Source organism: Trichoplax adhaerens, genomic scaffold, assembly GCF_000150275.1.
Source record: "Trichoplax adhaerens TRIADscaffold_4 genomic scaffold, whole genome shotgun sequence".
Lineage (NCBI taxonomy): Eukaryota > Metazoa > Placozoa > Uniplacotomia > Trichoplacea > Trichoplacidae > Trichoplax > Trichoplax adhaerens.
Window position 1 is genome coordinate 6,068,181 of NW_002060946.1, and position 20,784 is coordinate 6,088,964.

At 34.2% G+C, this 20,784-nt stretch overlaps 2 protein-coding genes across 2 annotated transcripts; one reads left to right on the forward strand and one right to left on the reverse strand.

The window, feature by feature from the left end:
* Positions 1 to 1,996: 1,996 nt before the first annotated feature.
* On the reverse strand, positions 1,997 to 4,705 carry TRIADDRAFT_23427 (uncharacterized protein; the record flags this gene model as incomplete). Its single annotated transcript, XM_002112117.1, has 10 exons — positions 1,997 to 2,150; positions 2,337 to 2,405; positions 2,500 to 2,656; positions 2,801 to 2,867; positions 3,016 to 3,078; positions 3,213 to 3,332; positions 3,527 to 3,600; positions 3,829 to 3,888; positions 4,065 to 4,157; positions 4,645 to 4,705. 10 exons carry the CDS (start codon positions 4,703 to 4,705, stop codon positions 1,997 to 1,999), a joined length of 918 nt encoding a protein of 305 aa, XP_002112153.1.
* A 2,877-nt stretch (positions 4,706 to 7,582) lies between these two features.
* TRIADDRAFT_55892 (uncharacterized protein) lies at positions 7,583 to 11,478 on the forward strand (the record flags this gene model as incomplete). Its single annotated transcript, XM_002111606.1, has 12 exons — positions 7,583 to 7,603; positions 8,574 to 8,817; positions 8,946 to 9,033; positions 9,323 to 9,455; positions 9,566 to 9,652; positions 9,786 to 9,915; positions 10,024 to 10,085; positions 10,244 to 10,312; positions 10,544 to 10,616; positions 10,830 to 10,892; positions 11,023 to 11,161; positions 11,457 to 11,478. 12 exons carry the CDS (start codon positions 7,583 to 7,585, stop codon positions 11,476 to 11,478), a joined length of 1,131 nt encoding a protein of 376 aa, XP_002111642.1.
* Positions 11,479 to 20,784: the final 9,306 nt, after the last annotated feature.

Genomic DNA, 20,784 nt, shown 5'->3' on the forward strand with positions numbered 1-20,784 from the left:
GATGAGCTGGTATACCACTTGTATGACCAGCAGTAAGATTGAAGTTGTTATTTCTTTCATTGCTAGAGCGCTTATTTTCCTCCGCCATGATCCTTCAATGAGCAACTTTCAACTTGTTAACGCTTTTCCTGACTGATCTCGAGTGGAAAACGCATAAGCTACTCTCGATTTTGCTGACTTGACACTTGAAAGCATCCTGAGCGCAGTCAATCCGCTGTTTGATGGTCCAGTATGAGCTGAGTAGTGGTCCAGTAGTACTGTAGCATCGCTGTTCTAGTTACTATTAGCCATGGCAAGACATCCTAGGTGAGAAACTAGTGTACAGCAGCACTGATCACGACACAGTGGTATACACTGTACAGTGTACAGTGCACAATACTCTAGGCATCACAGTACCGTACTGTACTCTTCGGGTCCCAGTACGGTCGCGGCACGGCACGCAAGAGACCACTGGCCGAACACGTACCGCAGTGCCGTACGTGCGTTGGGCCTAGTGGAACAGGACTGCAGTGGACTGTGGGCCCACGTTAGTTTAGTAATCATAAGTAAATAAATAAATTAATTAATCTACTACAGCATCCATTTGAACGCGGTATAACATACACATTGATGCTGTAGAGTATTGAAGTAAATGCGTAATGAATAATTTGAAGTATTTCAGGGTATTTAGACGTCCAAAAGCGCCGTTATTAATGTTTCAAATATTGTTCAGGTCTGCCAAGCGCAGCAATAATAATTCAATATCCAATCCTTCAATATCTGCAAACTTTATAAAGCACAATACAAGGCTGAGGCCAGCTTGTGGCCATTTGTGCAATGCAAACATTGCAAAACATGAATTTATTCATATCTGCCTGTTGAATGATACACTGCACTGACAGGTCAAAGTTATACTGTGTACTGTACGCGTATACCAAAAGTAATCAATCAATCAATCGTTCAAATCATATTAATCACTACCCTACGAATACGTTGTAATTAATGATACGTATCTATATTGCTAATAAAAGCAAAGCATGGTCGCATGGACTTCTAATTGAAAAGTAAGAACAGTCCCTGCATAGACATATCCGTTAGACCTATCAAAGGTTTACGACTCCACTTTTTAGTGGCATCAGATAGAAGTTACACTAGATCACTCAGTGTGTGCTTCCCTCGTATTACGTGCACTACTTCACTCTTTCTCATGCCACTAATGCAAATTACTGCTTCAGTCATTAACTACTGGTATTCTGACATCTAGGTAGTTGAATGAATTGATTCACAGTTGACTAGACTAATACAATCTGATTATGTGCGAAAATCGCACACGCATCTTGATGATTTTCTTCTTCTTTTGTAAACTGAAATGATATCAAAACTAATATAACTTCAAACTGCTACTTCTAGCAAACTGATTTGCAAAAGCCCTTTATTTCCATTTTCCACTTACATAACTGTATACAAGCAGTTTTTGATAATATTATTTCATAGCCATCGTTGATTAATAGCCTCGTAACCTTAATAAAATGATAACAATTTGGCCTACGTACGAGTACAAGTATTTAACATCCGCCAACGTACTCGCTGTAACAGCTGACAAAAAAAATAATTTATTACAGCATTTTCAATATTCTGGTCTGGTCTTACCATAATATATGCACAACATCTGATCCGATAATCATCTTACATATACTTAATAGTCGGATCAGATATCCTTTAAAATCATTAAGCGAATAATTAAGGAATGAATAAAAAATAGGAGAATATTATTTCTTGATTTATGGATTAAAACAAAACCTCTTCGATATACCGTATAGTATGTAATTAAGTGAAGTAGCGCCATGCAGTAGCCACCGCACAAGATATTCATTCAGCTTACTATGCATAGGTACAAACTAGAATCTGAACGTGACAAAAAAGATTAGTTTACAATTTTTCAAATAGATTCGTCTCATATTTAAATTGTTCATACAATAAATACTAATACAACGCACAAGGCCACCAATGTCTTATGCTAAATTTTTAAAACCCTCTTCATTAATTCGTAAGTAGCAAAGGAAACAGCTACTTGAGGTATTGCACGGTAGTAATTGATGCTCATACCACGATATAAACCTCCTACAATTCCGTACTTTTGAACTACATGAGATAACACCGCTCTCCATTGCCTGTAATAGCAATTGTAGAACGAAAATGAGTACTCATCAGCAAGAGTAAATTATTGTACTTTTTAGTTAAGCAATAAAGATAAAGTCTACGCCAAATAGAAATATAACAACAAGAAAGCTAAAAACTCCATTAAATATAACAAATTAAAATATGTAAATTACATATATTAAAATATAGTACTGTACCTTTCGTTATTGCCGTCAGGAATAATTGCTGCTAGCTGCATTTGCCTTCTAACTACATCTAATGGGTAACTATAATTATAATAAAAGGATGTAAATAGGGCTCAAGTAATCTTAAATCAATAATTAGGTTACCCATTAGCGTAATTTTCCATATTGAACTTACGATATAGTTTGAGCAACAGCTCCAGCTACTCCGCCACACAGTAGACTAGCTGGTATTCGTAACCTCTTTTCGCCATTATGATCGACGACTGTTGTGATGTTGATAAAATACTGTAAACATAGCGATTTTAGGGTTTCAAAAGTGTAGAAAGATAACCCTAGATGTGAATTAAAGCCAAAAGTCATTGGAGGCATCATACTTTACTATCACGATAAAACTTAGAAAAATTGAGGCTGATCATAAAAATATGTTATCCATTGGACCAGACACCTAACATATCAATAATATAATTATATAGTACCAGCATAAGGAATCATTCCGAGTACTGTTGGAAAGTATCCCCTATAAAATGCCCTAATTCCGCCCTCCTAGCAAACACAATTTAAAATAGCAATAACTTACTAATCAACAATAAAAATAAGAACATTGGTGTTATCTCTGCAAGTAAGCGTTCTTATATTACCAAGTTTCCCAGATATGTTTATAATCGTGTTGTTAATATTAGTATTTACTTACTGTCTGATATATTTTCTTAAAAGCGTGTAGTATACCATCATATAGCTGCAATTTACCAGTTACCTATCGATAATGTCATTAAAATCATAACGTATTAATGTAAGATCTTAGAATAGATTTCGGAAAATCAATTTATCAAAGTATCCAATCTAGCATCATATTAAAAAATTGAAGCTTCTTCTCACTAATTCAATCACCTGATAAGCCAATCTAGCTCTTATCACATCAAGTGGATAAGTAAATGCAACAGCAGTGATCCCAGCTAAGGAACCAGAAAGTAACTTCATTGCTTGACCATCATGGATGGACAATAATACCTATTACAACAAACAATTGGTTACCGACTAAGCTAATACAGTATGCATTCCAAAAATATAATTGTGCGGGTAAATAATTACTATTATTTGCATTTGCATTTATAAAGTATAGTATATTGCTGCAATTAATCGTCTAGAAACACTAGTAGATTGACGTAATATTATAGCGCCGCATTGTAAGTCCACAGCTATACCTTTTTATATTGCTCGTAAGACATAAATTGGATTGCGGCATATGGAAAGACTCGAACCATCATGGCGCCATTACCTTGTAAAAGAATGAATATCAGATGCTTGAAATTGTACTGCTACTAATGAGAAGCTTCTAATCCAGCTTGATATCAATATGATAAATTGTATACTAAAGCAGTTTTAACAGTAGGGCATATACAGTTATTATTCCATGTTCCAGTAAAATTTGTCGCAACCATAATAGATTTTTTTAAATCTCTGTTATGGCAGCCGGACGGAATCAACTCCATCGATATTTTCTCACCTCTGTAATACCCTTTCCAACCTTCGTTTTGATAGATTGCTTTAAATCCTCCAGCGATACCTATATCGATCATAATACTAATTCATTAACGTTAATAATTGTAAAAATTACTACAGGTCAATAAATGGCATTGCAGCTGAGTTTAACTAAAGAATATGAGATCATAATACAGTATATATAGATGGAATACTAATACTAGAATCAGAATAAAGCAAATTTAATAATACTAAAATTACCAAGATGAGAATATGTTACACTTCTGGCTTGTAGCAATATTTTTAAACGATCGAGTGGTGCAGTTGTTGTTTTCGCACAACAACCAGCAATACCTAGAGAAATTGTTTAAAGAAATGACGAGTATTAAAAGTTGCGGTTGTGTAGTGAATTTTGATAAATATCTTCATTAAATTCATATTAATCTAATTTATTTATTACGATAACTGATGGTATTCAAAGCACCGATGAACGACAGGTAATTCTAATTGTTTCTAATAATAGCTATATTAGTGATTTCTTTTTCTTGATACTGTAGAGTGATATACCTACCAATAATACCATCAATGTAGTATTTATACTATTCATGTGGCAATAATCAAACATCACAACATAAACAGTACGATGAGGTGATCTACAGTACTGTACACCATAGTAGTAATTGATAAAGTCGATAAAGTGAATTGAAAATATCTATCAATACAAGCTCTCTGCAACTATGTCGACAGCACCGCAGTTTGGAAAATAACGAGTACAGAGTCATTATACACACTGTAAAATGAAATCTATAGTCTATGGCTTTAGTACAAATTAATTGCTTACCACCAGCAAAAAACGATTTGAGTATGTAATCTCTCTTACTGACAGGAGTTGATGATGCCATCGAAAATCCAATAAATACTGTGAATTGTTGTAATAGTTTAAATCGTGCTAATAATAATGATTAATTGATATTTCAATTATATACCAGTTCAAGGCAATGTAATTGTATAACTCTGTCGGTCTTTAAAAGTCGAATGTGCTATTTTATAATGATGATTACTATCCTAAACCAAAAGAACTGTGGAGATGATAGGTCATTCCTCCCAACCAATAAAAAAAAAATCAGCTATCTCGATTACTATCGTATCAATCGATAGCAAAAGGAGAAAAAGAATAATGTTGATGCTTGAGGTACTCAGCTTATGTCTACTTTCTAAGTGTATCTAGCTATTATCCACGTCAAGATTGATTGCTGCACTTCCGATTCATAACATATAGTGTATCTATCCCATAAACTTAATTTCTTAACGTCTGTAGATCCACATTATTTCACTTTTTTATCAATGCTTTATCCACATGGATCGTCCACGACGTCACTATGCATAGAATACGTAATAAGGCCGACAGCTTTCAATCGATGCTAGTACCGTCGTACTGTACTGTAATAATACTTGAGATCATATGCAATATTGCATAAAATAGTTGACAGGGTGGAATGATGCCAAGGCTTGAATGCAATCTGCAATGTCTGTTGAGCAACTTTGAACCTTGTCGCAAGCTCGTTAATCATCAATTAATAAGTTTGTTTTTCTGTCGATAGTGTGGATGATTGCATCAACTCGGTTAATTGATTCAAGCGACGTTTACAGTGCAAAGGGGATGGAACACTGCAATGACCGCATAGTCTAGGGGACCGATCATCACACTAATCGCAAGGATATAATAGTCTTAACTCACACTATAGTCATTACAATATGGAAGATCTACGGTACTGTAAATAATGTGTCAAGTGCAAGAACGCTTATGATTGGTCAATTTACAGTACTAACAAGAGTAAATACTGTAGTAAACCACAGTACAGTACAGTACAGTACTGTACAGTGCTGTGCTATACTGTACGGTATAGAAATACTGTACTGTACTGTATACCTAGACTGGTCACTTTTCCTCGGGCGGACGGACTTTCCTACCAGATCAGATCGAAAAGTAGTTCCTCAGTACGATATTAATTAATTTGAATAACATTGATGATCTAAAGTGATTGCTTCCAAGCAGAACTTAGTAACAGGCAAAAGAATAAAGTGTACTATTACTTAATTTAGAAAAAATCAGCCCTTTCAGAATCGACTGTCTGCATACTAAAGTACTGTCAAAATGAAGTGTTTGAGTTTGACACAATTTGTTGACCAAAGTTGGCCAAGTAATCTGTCCGTCCAAAGGAGTGAGTATTTAATATACTGTACAGTATCTGTCCGTCTGAAGGGGTGACCACTGAACAGTGTCCAGTTCAGCTATCCTCTTACTTTACTGTACTGCGAGTGGTCCATGGTGACGGTTCCGGTTAAGGGATAATAATACTTTTGTTTACTATCTTGTTCACTATAGTAGTAACCGTAGGTATAGGCATGGATTTCTAGATACAGTATATCTAGTACTGTAGTCTATGGTAAATGGTTACACTTTTATTTACTATCTTGTTCACATGTTTACCACCTGGATTTTCATTCTCTGGACTATTCAAGAAGTTTGTCTTAATAATTCCTTACCGTACTGTAGAAGCATGCACTGTACACTGTACAGTACAGTACTAGCCCGTCCACCCTCTGTACAGTACAGTACAGTACAGTACAGTGTACAGTACCACAAGAAATTACAATATCGTGTCAGTTCCACGGTTGAATCCCTTGACTCTGTCCGTACTTACACTTGTCTGTAGCACTGTAAAGTACTGTACAGTGTACAGTCTGTACTGTACTGTGTACAATAAGTACTGTACAGTACGTACTGTACAGTACACTACTGTACTGTATCGAGTAGTCCATGACCAGGATGTAAAGTAATTTTACTTAGGGTAAGAAATAGGCCAGCAAGTGCATATTTTAGTCCTATTTCGTCTCTGATATACTGCATGTTCAATATACAGTCTATGCTACCGGCAAAGTATGTAATTACAGTCCAGTACAACGCTGTACTTACTCAGCAAAATTTTACTGGTACCCTTCTGCTCTGTCTACGTATCTGTCTGGCTGGTTAGTAAATAAAGAGAGCGAACGGTTAGTGCCTAGTAGTGCCAAATTGCCAATGCACGATTCATTACAGTAATAGACTGCAATGGAAAGGGTACAGTATGGGAAAGGAGAGCAATAACCGCTTTTTACCGTTGTCACAACCGTCTCGTGGAGTATGGTACAGTACTGGAGGCGATCTTTGTGTTGATCTGCACATCGCCCATAGGCATAAGCCATAAGCTTTCCTTTGCATGTTAGTAAGGTGTATTTACAAGGACTACCCTGCAAAAAAAAGTGGCGGTGTCCAAAAGAAAATCAACTAGTTGGTACAGTGATGAACTGCTACAGGACCATTGTACACAAAGCGAGTTGTAATTTCCTGTTTTAAGCGGGTCAAACCAGTAGCTCAGGGCTATGCCTGAGTGACATCGACCACCATCGATCATACACTAGCACTTACTGCATACGATAAGCTAGACTGGCACCACCATAGGACAGGCTTGTATGCAGTTTACGACATGAGAAGGGGTGGACTACTCATTAATGGCCATGTTAAGGGTCTCAATCGGCCTGAACAACAATAATAGTAAGAAATGATCACGAATTAGTAATACATGACAGTACAATCGAATCGACCATCGGTCTGCAATGCACGACGGTACCGTTTAATTTGGATATATTTACTTTAGTATTTTTGAGTCCGAGCACACGAGTTGCATGAAATTGCATCACCACACGGACGCATCCATTTCCTCTATTCACCGTTCAACATGGCCGACACAGTGGGTAAAGTAAGTTGTTGTTTTCAGTGAAATCAGTCTACTTGCTTTGATGAAGAGGATGTTCAATCATATCAATAGGACCTATTTAACTCACTAACTATATCAATACTGATAGTAATGATGATGATATGCAATGTGGATGGTGCTTTGTAAAGCCCACTGATGTCCACATACAATACAGTATCAGACACTTGTGAAGACGAAAGACTTGTTGTTATTAGCCTTAAAAGTGCCTGGCAGTACCCTGCAGGAATGATTTTAGAATGATTCGCATCATCGTTTTATTGCTTATTGTCATCAACGTATTGCAATCGACTTAATAGATCGTTGCAAATCATTCCTGTCAGGCTTGTAACAATCTGTATCCATATCAGATAGACGAGAAGAATGTAGAATGAATATTGCTCATCTTTCCAATCGTGAATGCAAACACCATACAGTACATCGTCATATTACAACCACTTTTAGTGCGCTTGCTGAATTGGACACGTACTCGTACTCGTACGTGCAATGGCGCTGTCGGTGATCGACATCTCTCTTGAACCTTGACAGTTGCAATCAGTGGTAAAAAGTTTCTTCCTTTCCAGTAATCACCGTAGCATGTTGCTTCCAGGCCATAGCATATCCACTGTATATGGTCATCAAAATACTGTACAGTACAGAAATCGGGTAAACATGTTGTACTATACTGTATAAATAATAACATATACTGTAAGACTTTACAGTAGTGTCAATACAGTCGTTCAAATCATGCAACACTAAAAAGAACTATCCTAGTCTGTACTTGCACAACAAGTAAAAGAAAAGAGGCATCAATTCGATTAGACGCAGGTCGGACAGAGTACAGTACTGTATAGTAAAACTTAGTAGGTCCATCTAATCGCATGGATCCACTTACAGCAGCATTAAATAACCATTCTATGCAAGGCATTACTAATCCGTTGTAAATTTTGGGTTTGCCCTTATTTCTGACGCGAAGGTTATTAAATGCAAAGCTGCTGTTGCTTGGGAAGCTAAAGCACCATTAAGTATTGAAGAGGTAGAAGTCAGTCCACCAAAGGCTGGTGAAGTTCGCATTCGTATAATTTATACTGCAGTTTGTCATACCGACGCTTACACTCTTGGTGGACATGATCCGGAAGGAGCTTTCCCTGTAATTTTAGGCCATGAAGGTGGTGGAATTGTTGAAAGTGTTGGAGAGGGCGTCACATCCGTTCAACCAGGTAGGGCGATTGCCGCTCAATACCATAAATCATTTAAGATACGAGTATGCACATCATAAGTTAAATGAGCATATCAACGCGTACATTATTCATTATCTTTGATGTACTTCTCATGCTTGATATTATAGGCGATCATGTTGTTCCGCTTTATATACCACAATGTGGTGATTGTAAATTCTGTAGACATCCAAGGACAAACTTATGCGGTAAAATTAGGTAAATGCAACTCTGTACCAAGTCACATCTGTTAGCCTATCCATACTTGTATTTCTCTTTTTGCCATTCTCGAGCTATTGCTACCGGGAGTATATCTTGCAGTATAGTAGCGTACAAACGCTAGTTTCGGATATTAACTTCAGTGTGCAAATTGATGGCATAGACGATATGCAAATATCAATAAAAATGCGATATAGAATGCTGATTTACATTGTACTTCCAGTGCATGTAACTGATATAATATCCTATTTGGGATGATAATCTAATGGGAATGACTATCGATTTATAGAAATACTCAGGGAAAAGGTGTTATGCCTGATGGCACATCTCGATTTAGATGTAATGGAAAAGAATTATTGCATTTTATGGGGACGAGCACCTTCAGTGAATACACTGTAGTTCCAGAAATTTCAGTAGCTAAGGTAAAGGGTAAAGAGTAGACTACTGTTACAAATCGACTGCGTGATGTAACTGTACCTGTATCAATAATTAATCATAGCATCAAAATCAGCTTATTAATACTGTTACTTAGGTTCACCCTGACGCCCCCTTGGATAGAGTTTGTTTGCTTGGTTGCGGAATCTCCACCGGATACGGTGCAGTTCTTAATACTGCTAACGTAAGACTCTTAGACATGAATAATATAATCAATACTCTTTCAAATTTTTTTTCTTTATGACACTCTACTACATTACTTCGCTATAATATTGTTGTCATTATGAAACATTTGTCTTTGCAATTCGTTTTCCAAGGTCGAAAAGGGCACTACTTGCGGTGTTTGGGGCCTTGGTGCGGTTGGGCTGGCTGTGATTATGGGTTGTAAAGCAGCAGGCGCATCACGTATTTTTGCCATTGATATAAATTCAAGTAAATTTGAATCAGGTAAGGTGAATAGGATTGTAAGTTGCAAACGGCAAACTCGTTATGGCTGATTAATATAGATATGTAAGAGAATATATACAGTAATCAATGGCAAATATTTGTTCATAGCTAGGGCCTTTGGAGCAACTGATTGTGTCAATCCAGCTGACTATGATAAGCCTATTCAGCAGGTTTAGTTATCAAAATACTATCTAGCACAATTTTCGTTTTTATTTCCACCATCAGTTATTTGTAGTCAGCTAAATCTATTAATTATGCTGTTCGTAATTGTTTATTCATGAGTTGACTTGCAAATTTATGAAAATCTTACATCAATTATTGTGTTCAGGTGCTTGCTGAAATGACTGACGGAGGACTTGACTATACTTTTGAAGCTATCGGAAATGTGCATACCATGGTAATAATAGCTACGAATTCAACCCTAAAGTATATATAAATTGGAGATGATCTCTGATATTATTAAAAATAATAAAATGAAATGTTGATTATGCAGTTATCAATCGATAGTACTTATCTCTTGTATTTTTAAGTTATACAGTACGTACATGTTCCATGGGATACTTAAATACACCTTATACACTTTGATGGAGAGGTATTTATATTGCAATTGAATTTTTCGAACTAATAGCGAGCTGCTTTAGAGTCGTGCCACAAAGGTTGGGGAACTTCAGTAGTCATCGGTGTTGCAGCAGCCGGAAAAGGTAGATAGTAGTGCAGATTCTTTCGTGCATATACTTATTGTATTGTTATTTAAAACGCCAGCTCTAGCTTAATCAACGATTAATGCTCCAAATCATAATTTTGTTACTTTACATACCCTGTAGCGACTTCAAGTTTTTGCGTCTTTATTAATTAATAATTGCTATGCCTGTTAGTATCAATGTTAGATTGCTTAAATGTTTGTTTTGCTTTAGAAATTTCAACCCGACCGTTTCAACTTGTCACTGGTCGAACATGGAAAGGAACAGCTTTTGGAGGTTGATATTACTCGAGGCTACGTTTACTTTACATTTTTTTACGGGACGGAAATTGTTCATGTTCAACTCCAGAGAATAATGATATTCTATTGAGATTGTTTTAGAGACATACTTTTGTGCTGTTATTTAGGTTGGAAAAGTCGCGATAGTGTACCAGTGCTTGCAGAAAGATATATGAACAAAGAACTTAAGTTAGATGAGTTTATTACCCACACCATGTCATTGGAAAATATCAACGAAGCCTTCAACTTAATGCATGAAGGAAAAAGGTATGTCAAGGAGGCTTTAATTAATTCTATGACATTAACTGTTGTTACTGACCTCTTAATATGTAACTTTGTTGTTAGTTTGCGAACTGTATTGAACTTTTAATGCCTGGGTCAATCAAGCACACAACAGCGATTGCAGTGGATTCTGGAACGCTCATAATTTCGTAATTAAGTCTGTTTACGATAGCAAACCTTACCTCATTCGCTTTAGTATGCCTAGTTTTCCTTAAAATAGTTACAACATGTGAATTACTGCCGCTTAGCTATATCATGTAATAACTGTGTTATTTAATAGTAAGGACTGTTGGGATTATTAAAAACTACTGTGTTGCTGCTAGATTAATTCGTTTTTCTCGCTTGCCAATTCTTAATAAAATTTCGACGGTATTCGAAACCAACTGAGAAATGAGCATAGTAAGATCGATTATGTTGGTTAATGTGTCCGATAGATGTAATTGTTTACGCTTCGAGGTAATAGTACGAGTAAAATTTGTTTCCCCACTGTTACATTTTTAAGGTTGCGTATAATTATATCCAATTTGATAACATAATATTATTTAGATTAGTCATTTTCATGTCCGTATTCATTTAAAATTATCGTCTAGAAAATTTCTAGTATTATTACAACTAGACAGAGTTATGACTATTTTCGAAAATTTTGGTAATGATGCTTAGTTAAATAAGATATCATAGTCAACAGTCTTAGAAGTCATACGTAACGATACTATCGAAAAAACCTCCCAAATAATTCATCAATTATTTAATTTTTTATCCATCCTCACTTGTGTAAAATGTTCATGACATTTATTACTGTAGACATACAAATATACAGTACGGTAAAATATAGCTTAGCTCTTCTTTAGGAGTAGATTGGATTACACAAATTGTTAGGATTGCATGAGCAGAAATTGTTAAATTATCGCAATAAAATTTATTGATTAATTAATTATTACAAGACGCGTAGAGGCAGAAATTATTGGATTTATATTCTAGTGGCAGATGAAGGCAAACTTATACGGACAAGAAAAGCTTAAAATAAAATTAAGTTAATGGAAACATGGGTTTTCAAAATACACTAATGAACTACGCTTATTCGACAATGGTTATGCTCCGGCTTGCCAAATAGTAGTTAAATCAAAATTGTAACTTAATCATGCACATTCGGGTGTATAGGTTATATAAAAAAGCGTCTACAATTTTAGTAAGACAAAATAGCGATTTTATAATTAGGTGATAGCTAGTACAAGATGTTTCGTGGAGATACACGCAATTAGAGCACAATAGGATCACTATTACTTATGAAATCAAGAATTGAATGAATTTAATGCAATGAAAAATCAACGGTTATATGCAGAAACTCAGATAATCAACATTACAAGTATGAAATTAAAATGATCATATACCAATATATTAATGAACATTGAACAGCATCAAATTAACACACTTTTTCGTTTTGTAATATTAACTGCACGATAAGGATTTTAGCCAACGCCAAAATCAACACTACAACGGCGTGCACGTATTCCTATAAAATATTACCCAATACATATACGCATTCGCTAGTGACTTTAGCCCTATTTCTATCATTTATATATCACAAATAAACGACTGGCTTTCCTTATACAATCTATTGCATGTTGCTGCAACAATGAAGTATTATATATTTATAAACAGCAAAGCGAATGATGGAATTACGATTCTTGAACATTTTGTTGACATACTCATAATTAACTATGTTAGAATAATTATCCTTCTATTCTACAGTATAATAAGAGCGGGAGATAAAAATGGGAAAGTGCAATAGTCTATCATTTTGTTACTCGATTTATTGAGTTAAGAATCAATGGGAATACTGTGCTCAAGAAGTGATTACAGCATCATTCTTGAGCAGTTACAATAAACTAATTCACTTCATAGATTGGTCGTTAAATCGTTCTTAGTTAGGTGATATTTATTGGTCTGAAATATGACGCTATAAAACTTTGCTACATGCTGATTAATCTTTTATTATGTGTACTATTGATAATCAGTTTCCATACTACAGCACATATTATGCTTATATGTATTACTGTTGCAATAGTAACGGTAGCAATTTAAAAGCCAATCGGTGCTTGATGATTGAAGTTCTTTACCACTCTATCATTGCTTAACGTAATCCAGATATTATGATGGAAAGTCTTACTCCAGTTCTACCATTAAAATGACCGCATCATCACAGCGTTAGATGTAGGAGCATGAGCTGATGAAGGACTTTTGGACCTATAACATCTACATGTTATAATGTTGATTAGTTCTTGACGCAAAGTTTGATCATAATAGGCGAAAATAACCGGACTGGTAACGCAATTCCAAGATGCGGCATATACTAGCCATTCCCGTATAAAAGGTCGAGTGCTTCTAGGGATGAGGGCTGGATTAGTCACATAAATAATCTGAAAGATATTATACGGTGTTTGCAAAAGTAGATAAACACCAATTATTACAGACACTGCGACTACAACTTTTGTAATTGGGTTGCCTGATGTTTCACTATTTTTATTTTCTGTTATTTTGTTAGCGTTGTTTCTCGTCACGCATACGATCCGAGAATATAAAATAACACTTATAGATGTAGGCAATAGGAAGGTTAGAAATGACAAAAAGATGTGCCATGCTACTAATGATTGCCGACGATTAGATAATACAGTGGTAAGAACGCAATAATTAGGGCATACGCGCCACCAACCGATTATGAGTGGGAAAAAGCCAAAGAAAAACGGTAAGACCCAAATGACGACAATCATGATAATTATGGATACAATTTTCATAGTACTCATACGTAAATGCCAAGTTGGTCTGGTTATTGCCAGTAATTTCTCCAATGCCATCAAACATATATGAAAGTTGATACAGCAAATAAAACAAAATTGAAAGATTGAGTGACCAAGCTGGCAATAAATATTAATCCACGAAGTTAGTGAATTACGGATTGACACTATCTTAACCGGCAAGATATAAATAAAGCTATATAATATATTTGCTAAGCATAAGCTTGCCAGAATAGCATTACTATACGTTCGTAGAGACGATTTCAGCAAGATTAAGCCAAGAATTAGGCAGCTAGTTAACAAAATAAAGCCAAACAAAACGCTCCAGGTAATGGAAACATTGATTTCAAAAGAAGTTAACGGTCGAAAAAGAATGTTCGTAAGGTTTAGTCTAACGAAGAGATGAACGTCAGGACAAGGTACATAGCTGGCCATGATGCAAACTATCGGTGTATACTTGTTTTTGTGAGTTTATTTTTGAAAAAGCTTTTAGTTTGAGTTTGTCGAACGATATTATCGCAATTTAAAATGAAGATAGCGGTTACAGCAAGATTGGCAGGTATTTGAAACTTGATGATTAGCTGTAGAGTTGTACTACTGTTTATGGATTGAGAAAAATAAGATTCAAACGTTAATAGATTATCTCGCCTTCATTCAGAATTAAAAATTGATAGTAAAAGTCGACATGTACAGATAATTATATTGGCAAGAATTTAAGTAATGAGGCAATAACTTCTAGAAACTATGATTGTTTATTGAATTCCTATAACTACTCAATGTCATTTCAGCATTGGTATGATGTAATTTGCAAATGAGATTCTAATTAAAAGGGAAATTATTTGGTTAGCGGGATTTCTATAGATAGTCTTGGAACGGTGAGTAAGAAATGTACAAGCAGTACTGGTCCAAATAGATCATATTGGGCATTAGGTTGTAAGAATGTACAAAAGAGAGGGATGCATAAAGAATGGCAAGTATCAAGGTCTTATAATATTTCGTATGTACACTTTGCCACAGTACATTAAATTACTGTTAGTCTATTGGTCATTACGATATCATACAACTGCCAAAGTGAAAACACACTACAGCGTTTCTATAAATCATAGGGGAATAAGTAATTAGGAATTGAACTACGATAAGTTTTCTATACAAGAAAAGCCCAAATGCAACTTTTTATACGATAACGAGGCTAATACTTCTTTTGAGGCAGCATAATTACGTTACTTGTAAGCGCTATTGGCAGTAGAACAAAATGGCTAAATAGACAGTTCATGACCGGTAAATTATTCCATCTTAAGAATCAGTTTCCTTTAATCTAAGTACAGAAGATGGTGTATTGAAATATTAAAATTACTATAGTCAGGCATATTTGGAGATTTTATTGCAATAGGGTAAGATTGAATTACTGCTAAAAAGTTCTACAATACAAAATAAGTTCATTATTTTGATAGTCTGACTACGTCTTCCTGTCTACTTTTGTCTATAAGTATCAATATAATGTCTAATTTTCTCAGAGCTTTATGGAATCTCATTCATTACAGATCACGTTTGTTTTACGATCTACATTCCATCACTCCCTGAACGACATATCATGCTGTGAAATATTTTTATATAATCTGATAGTTTACAGACTATCAACGCCCATCAGCAGCATATCATGAATGTTCATGATGATGGTATTGTTAACAACAGGACAAGCCTCTTATTTCTATTTATTGAAAAGCGTCTTGAAAATAATGATAAAGAGAACTAGGTTATGAGTAATCCACTGGCTAGGGATTTAATACCGTTAAGCTATTTATGACGTAAATGTATTACTATCAAAAAGGAAGAACAAGTACAAGTACAGTCTTTAGAAAGATAGAGTAGGATTGCGTTTCCAAAATGCCAGCGAGCTACTTTGAATAGAATTCCATTTATTATCGGTATGAGGTCAACACGAGTAAGCCACTATGATCCAAGTGAACTATTTTCATTCATTAACATTCAATTTATTTTCAGCAGGGTTTCAGTTTCATCCTACTATGATCGAATCGTACGTGATTATTACTCCAAAGGTAATAGTTCAGAAATTTATATTCAATCCTGCACTCACTTACGTATTTGGTTAAATGTGTCGAGTTGTAGAAAAAAATGCGCTATCTCAATCAGTTTATGTGTATAATTTGATCGATAATTTTTAGAGATCGTAATGGATATCTTTAAATCATTGGATTCCTTCTAAGATAATCGATTATGCTATTTATTAGGTAAGGCTTTATATTAAAACTAGCATATCCTTCTACCTAAAGGATCTTATTCCATAATTTAGTAAAACATTTTACTATACGGAAGCAATATTTCGTGCTTATAAATTCATAGTAACCAATAAATATGCTCGTATTATAGTACAGTAAAAAGTGAAATGATCACCATGATTAATGTTTGCCCAATCATTAGAAATTTGTAGATCAGACTGAAAAGCGAATTGTTTCTTTACTTTAAAATTAGCTTGTCCTTTCACGTAAGAATCTTATCCTATAATTTAACAAACATCTTGCAATACGAAGGTGATTTCTCGAGCTTATAAATTCCTACTAAAAAGGCACACACGAACATAATACTGTATACAATAAAAAATGATCACTATGATTAGTATTTGCCCAATCATTAGAAATTTGTAAATCGGATTGAAAAGCGAATTCATTCTGACTTTCAGCCAATAGATATTTCACCCAAAAATTAAATAGCGAACGACGATAATTACTCTTATAAGAATAAAGTGTTAGCAGCAAGAACACAATTCACTGCTATCAGCCTAGAAGTTATGACAACCATTTTATATGATGATCTATTAGCAAACTATCGATTTGTCAGCACCTTACAACGGAGCAACTGACTAATTTGAATTGCTGACCTATTCATACTGTATAATTGCTGTTAAGTTATGAATACTAGACTATGGATATGGTATATGAAAGATAGAAACTGGATATTTTTCAATAAGCACATGGCTATTCTGCTTGTATTTATGTCGTGGGGTTGTAGAGTAGTAAAAGCAGATGGTTTCAGCATCATTGTCATAAATAAATCGTTCTTAGTCTTCTCTTTGTTAAAAGAGATATTAAGCTTGCTGTAAAATCATCTTCCTTTGATGAGAAGTAAAAAATATATTTTACTTTTACATAAAAAGTAACCAATATGGGTTGATACGATGGCTATGGCATGGTTATAACATCTATGTTTCATTATTTTATAGACTATTGACAGAGGCATCGTTCTAAATTAGAATAATTACTACTTTAATAGCCACATATTTATTATGAATGGCATATTAACTATGGTAGTTCTACTCATAAGTCATTTACCTTTGTTCGTTTATTTTTACAACTGCAAAAAAAATCTACATTAACGTAATGGATTTTGTAGCCTATCGATATTGACTTACTTCTCTTATTTGAGGAAAATTGGAGTGAAAATAACGTCAAGTAACTGTGTACACTAGAAAGATATTCAGTTATTACAGTCAATTCTAGATCATTAAATCACTTTTCTACTTTGATAATGTCGTTATTAAGTAGTACTTGCCACGCAAAGCTACAGGTAGAGAAAGAGATGCGGGCATTACGATGTAATATACTTTAAAGATCGATGAATTTTTCCCCCTATCCACATTGACTTAAATGAAGTACCAATCTTATATCTATAAGTATTCCATTCAGCATGTATGGCAATCATCTTTGCATAGAAGTGAATATATATCAATGAGGTTTAACAGGTTGCTATACTCTTATCTTGAGAAAGGATTTTTATTTTAGAATAGTTGAATCAAAAAATTCTCGATTAGCTCCTAGTGAACAAGTCAATCCTTTTATGAGGTAACTACTGTAATTATACCAATAAATCTACCTTAATTGAAGTACCAATTTTATATCTATAAGTATTCCACTCAGTATGTATGGCAATCATCTTTGCATAGAAGTGAATATATATCAATGAGGCTTAATAGGTTGCTATACCCTTACCTTGAGAAACTATTTTAGAATAGTTGAATCAAAAAATTTTCGATTAGCTCCAAGTGAACGAGTCAATCCTTTTATGAGGTAACTACTGTAATTATGGCAATAAATCTACCTTAACATGAAAATATATAGCTAAGAGTAGTATAAGTACGCAATTTCTTATGATAATATTGACGCCTACACCTTTTATTTTTTTATGGCTGATTTTAATTATCAAATCAATTCAACAGAGGTCTATGACGTGACTCTTAATGGTTTATTCTCGCAAAACATCTTTCCTGTTGTGACATCAAAACTATTCCTAATTAACTCTAATTCTATAATGAAACAAGATTAAATGATGGTACAATTGGAACTATTCTATTTTCTATGAACAACGGAGATCTTCATTGTGCTCCTTTAAAGCAAATTAATTAAGGATAAATTCCATCTTGCTAACGACTACCTAAGTAAAACGAAGAGATCCTTTCCATGTGGCCAAAATTGGTAAGGGTATATCATACAGTCAACATGACTAATTTGACTTCTCAGAGATTGGAGAATAGAGTTAGTAATATCGCTGTTATTGCCATAATGAATGGAATCATTCAAAGTTTGTTTAGATATTGCACTTAATATCAGCCGATATGAAGATAATGGTATAGCTGAATGAATCAATATATGAGTAGACCCAAATGCGAACCTTAATAACAGCTTGCTTCATTAATTGCATACTAATTATTTCTCCAGAGAATTAGAAAAAGAATCTAAAGCATTAATTAAGGCGTTGTTTGCTAGCAATGGCGCAGTAATCTCTAATTTAGCGATGCCCTGCTGAGCATTGTACTGTACATATACCTGAATTAGTAATCAAGTACCGTAGCATTCAGTTTACATTAGGTCATATATCATCAGGCGTTTCTCAAATACTATCGGTAAATCAGATAATTTTGGTTTGATAATCGATGAATCAACAAACCTAAGATTACGATCAACATCGTAGTTTGCTATAATCCTTTTATTAATCTTTAAAACAGACATGGGCATAATTTCTGTAGCTGGACACCTTTTTAAAGAAAATTGTACGAACTTAAAGACGGAAGTATTATATAAAAATAGTAGATTTTGTTATTTTTAGTTAGACAGTCTTTAATAAGAGAAATGCTTATGTAGTCAAATGAAGCTTAACAAGAAATGGAAGTTCTTGTCGAATTATAATTATTGAATATCATGGGAAACAAACTGATTTTTATGACACCAGTTTTATTGGAATAATAAGACTAAATAGCCTAAAGTTTTAAAATGAGCTTTTTCTGAGTTCCATTTACCGCTCGATCTAAGTTAACACCATTCAAATTTCTTCAATAATTGAGAATGATTGGAATCAAACGGCATAAATAAAGTAAACAACTAGACGATTTTTTTCCTCATCGTTTTCGATTGTATGTAACTGACCATAATTTAATTTAATAACCACCATGATGTGAACTAGTTAAGAAAGTAGTAAACAAGACTTCTCACCTGTAAAATGATCATATAAAGTGAGCTGTCTCCTAATTCTATTTGCCGCTCGATCTAAGTTAACGTCATTTAAATTTCTTCAATAATTATAATTGAGAATGATTGGAATCAATAGGCAGAGATAAGGTTAAACAACTAGATGATTTCTATTCATCCTTATTTTTGATTCTATGTAGCCATACTTTATTAATTTAATAATAACCATGGTATGAATTAGTCATGAAAGTAGTAAACAAGACTTATTCGTTTATAAATTAGTTTCTGTTATAAAAGTGTGAAATTTGTTTACTTTATAGATCAACGATTTCATTGTTCGACTCCAACAGGTATACGAGTCCTAACCTCAGTAGTGCTCAGCTTACGCCGAAAATTATCTTCTAGCCTATTTACTAATGGCTGATGATAAAATAGTTTGTTTACCATCAGCCAGGGCACGTAAACATGTCGCTTACTTTAAGTAAGTAAAAGCTGTCAATATAGTTGTTTACCGAACGTTGGTTCCTAAAGATAAGGCTTATTGATCAAATTTACATATATTCTTTGCTTACTGTTATTGTATACAGCTAATGTTGTCATCTAACCTTCAAATACCGAATATTGAATTGATCTTGTTTGTCCATTTGGAATCATCATTGTCAAAGGTCAGCGATTTTATGAATTATTTTTTCGACATAGAACAATCTCAGTCTTTTGTTCCTAAGAAGAAAAGCAAGTCTGTTATTTTTTATATTGTATCGATGAATTATAATTTTACACTATCCATTAGATGCTCGTTATTTATTGTTTATGGCTACAGCAACAAACAGGAAATCTTTAAAAAAATCTAGAAACAAGTTTAAAATAGGTGCCTTATCATCAAGTTTTCGTGATATTTAATTGAAATAGCTAAATAACCTTGCTTGAATTTTAATATAGTATTACTTGTTCTTCGATATTAAATAATGATTTGCCTATCTTTAACTTGACTTTTATAGCTATACTCTTCCTACTGGATTAAATAATACTTTAATACTAAGATCAGTGATGACTTATTCATTAGCGACATAATTTGTGCAAGGCATTATTGCTTTCAAGAATAGTAGATCTAGATTCTAAGGTAGTGAACAATATCTTACGCTTATATTCCTCAAAAATAATGTGTTATGCTAGTAACGTGAATTAATCCCGATTGAAATAACGTGGTAACTGGAATTAATTCTATTTTTCAAGATAATTAATAAGTAAATCATAATAATGTTGGTAGGTAGCCACTTAATGACCCCCAGAAGGGTTGCATACTGCTCTTAATGGGTTTTCCAACAATAGGTCTATCCAC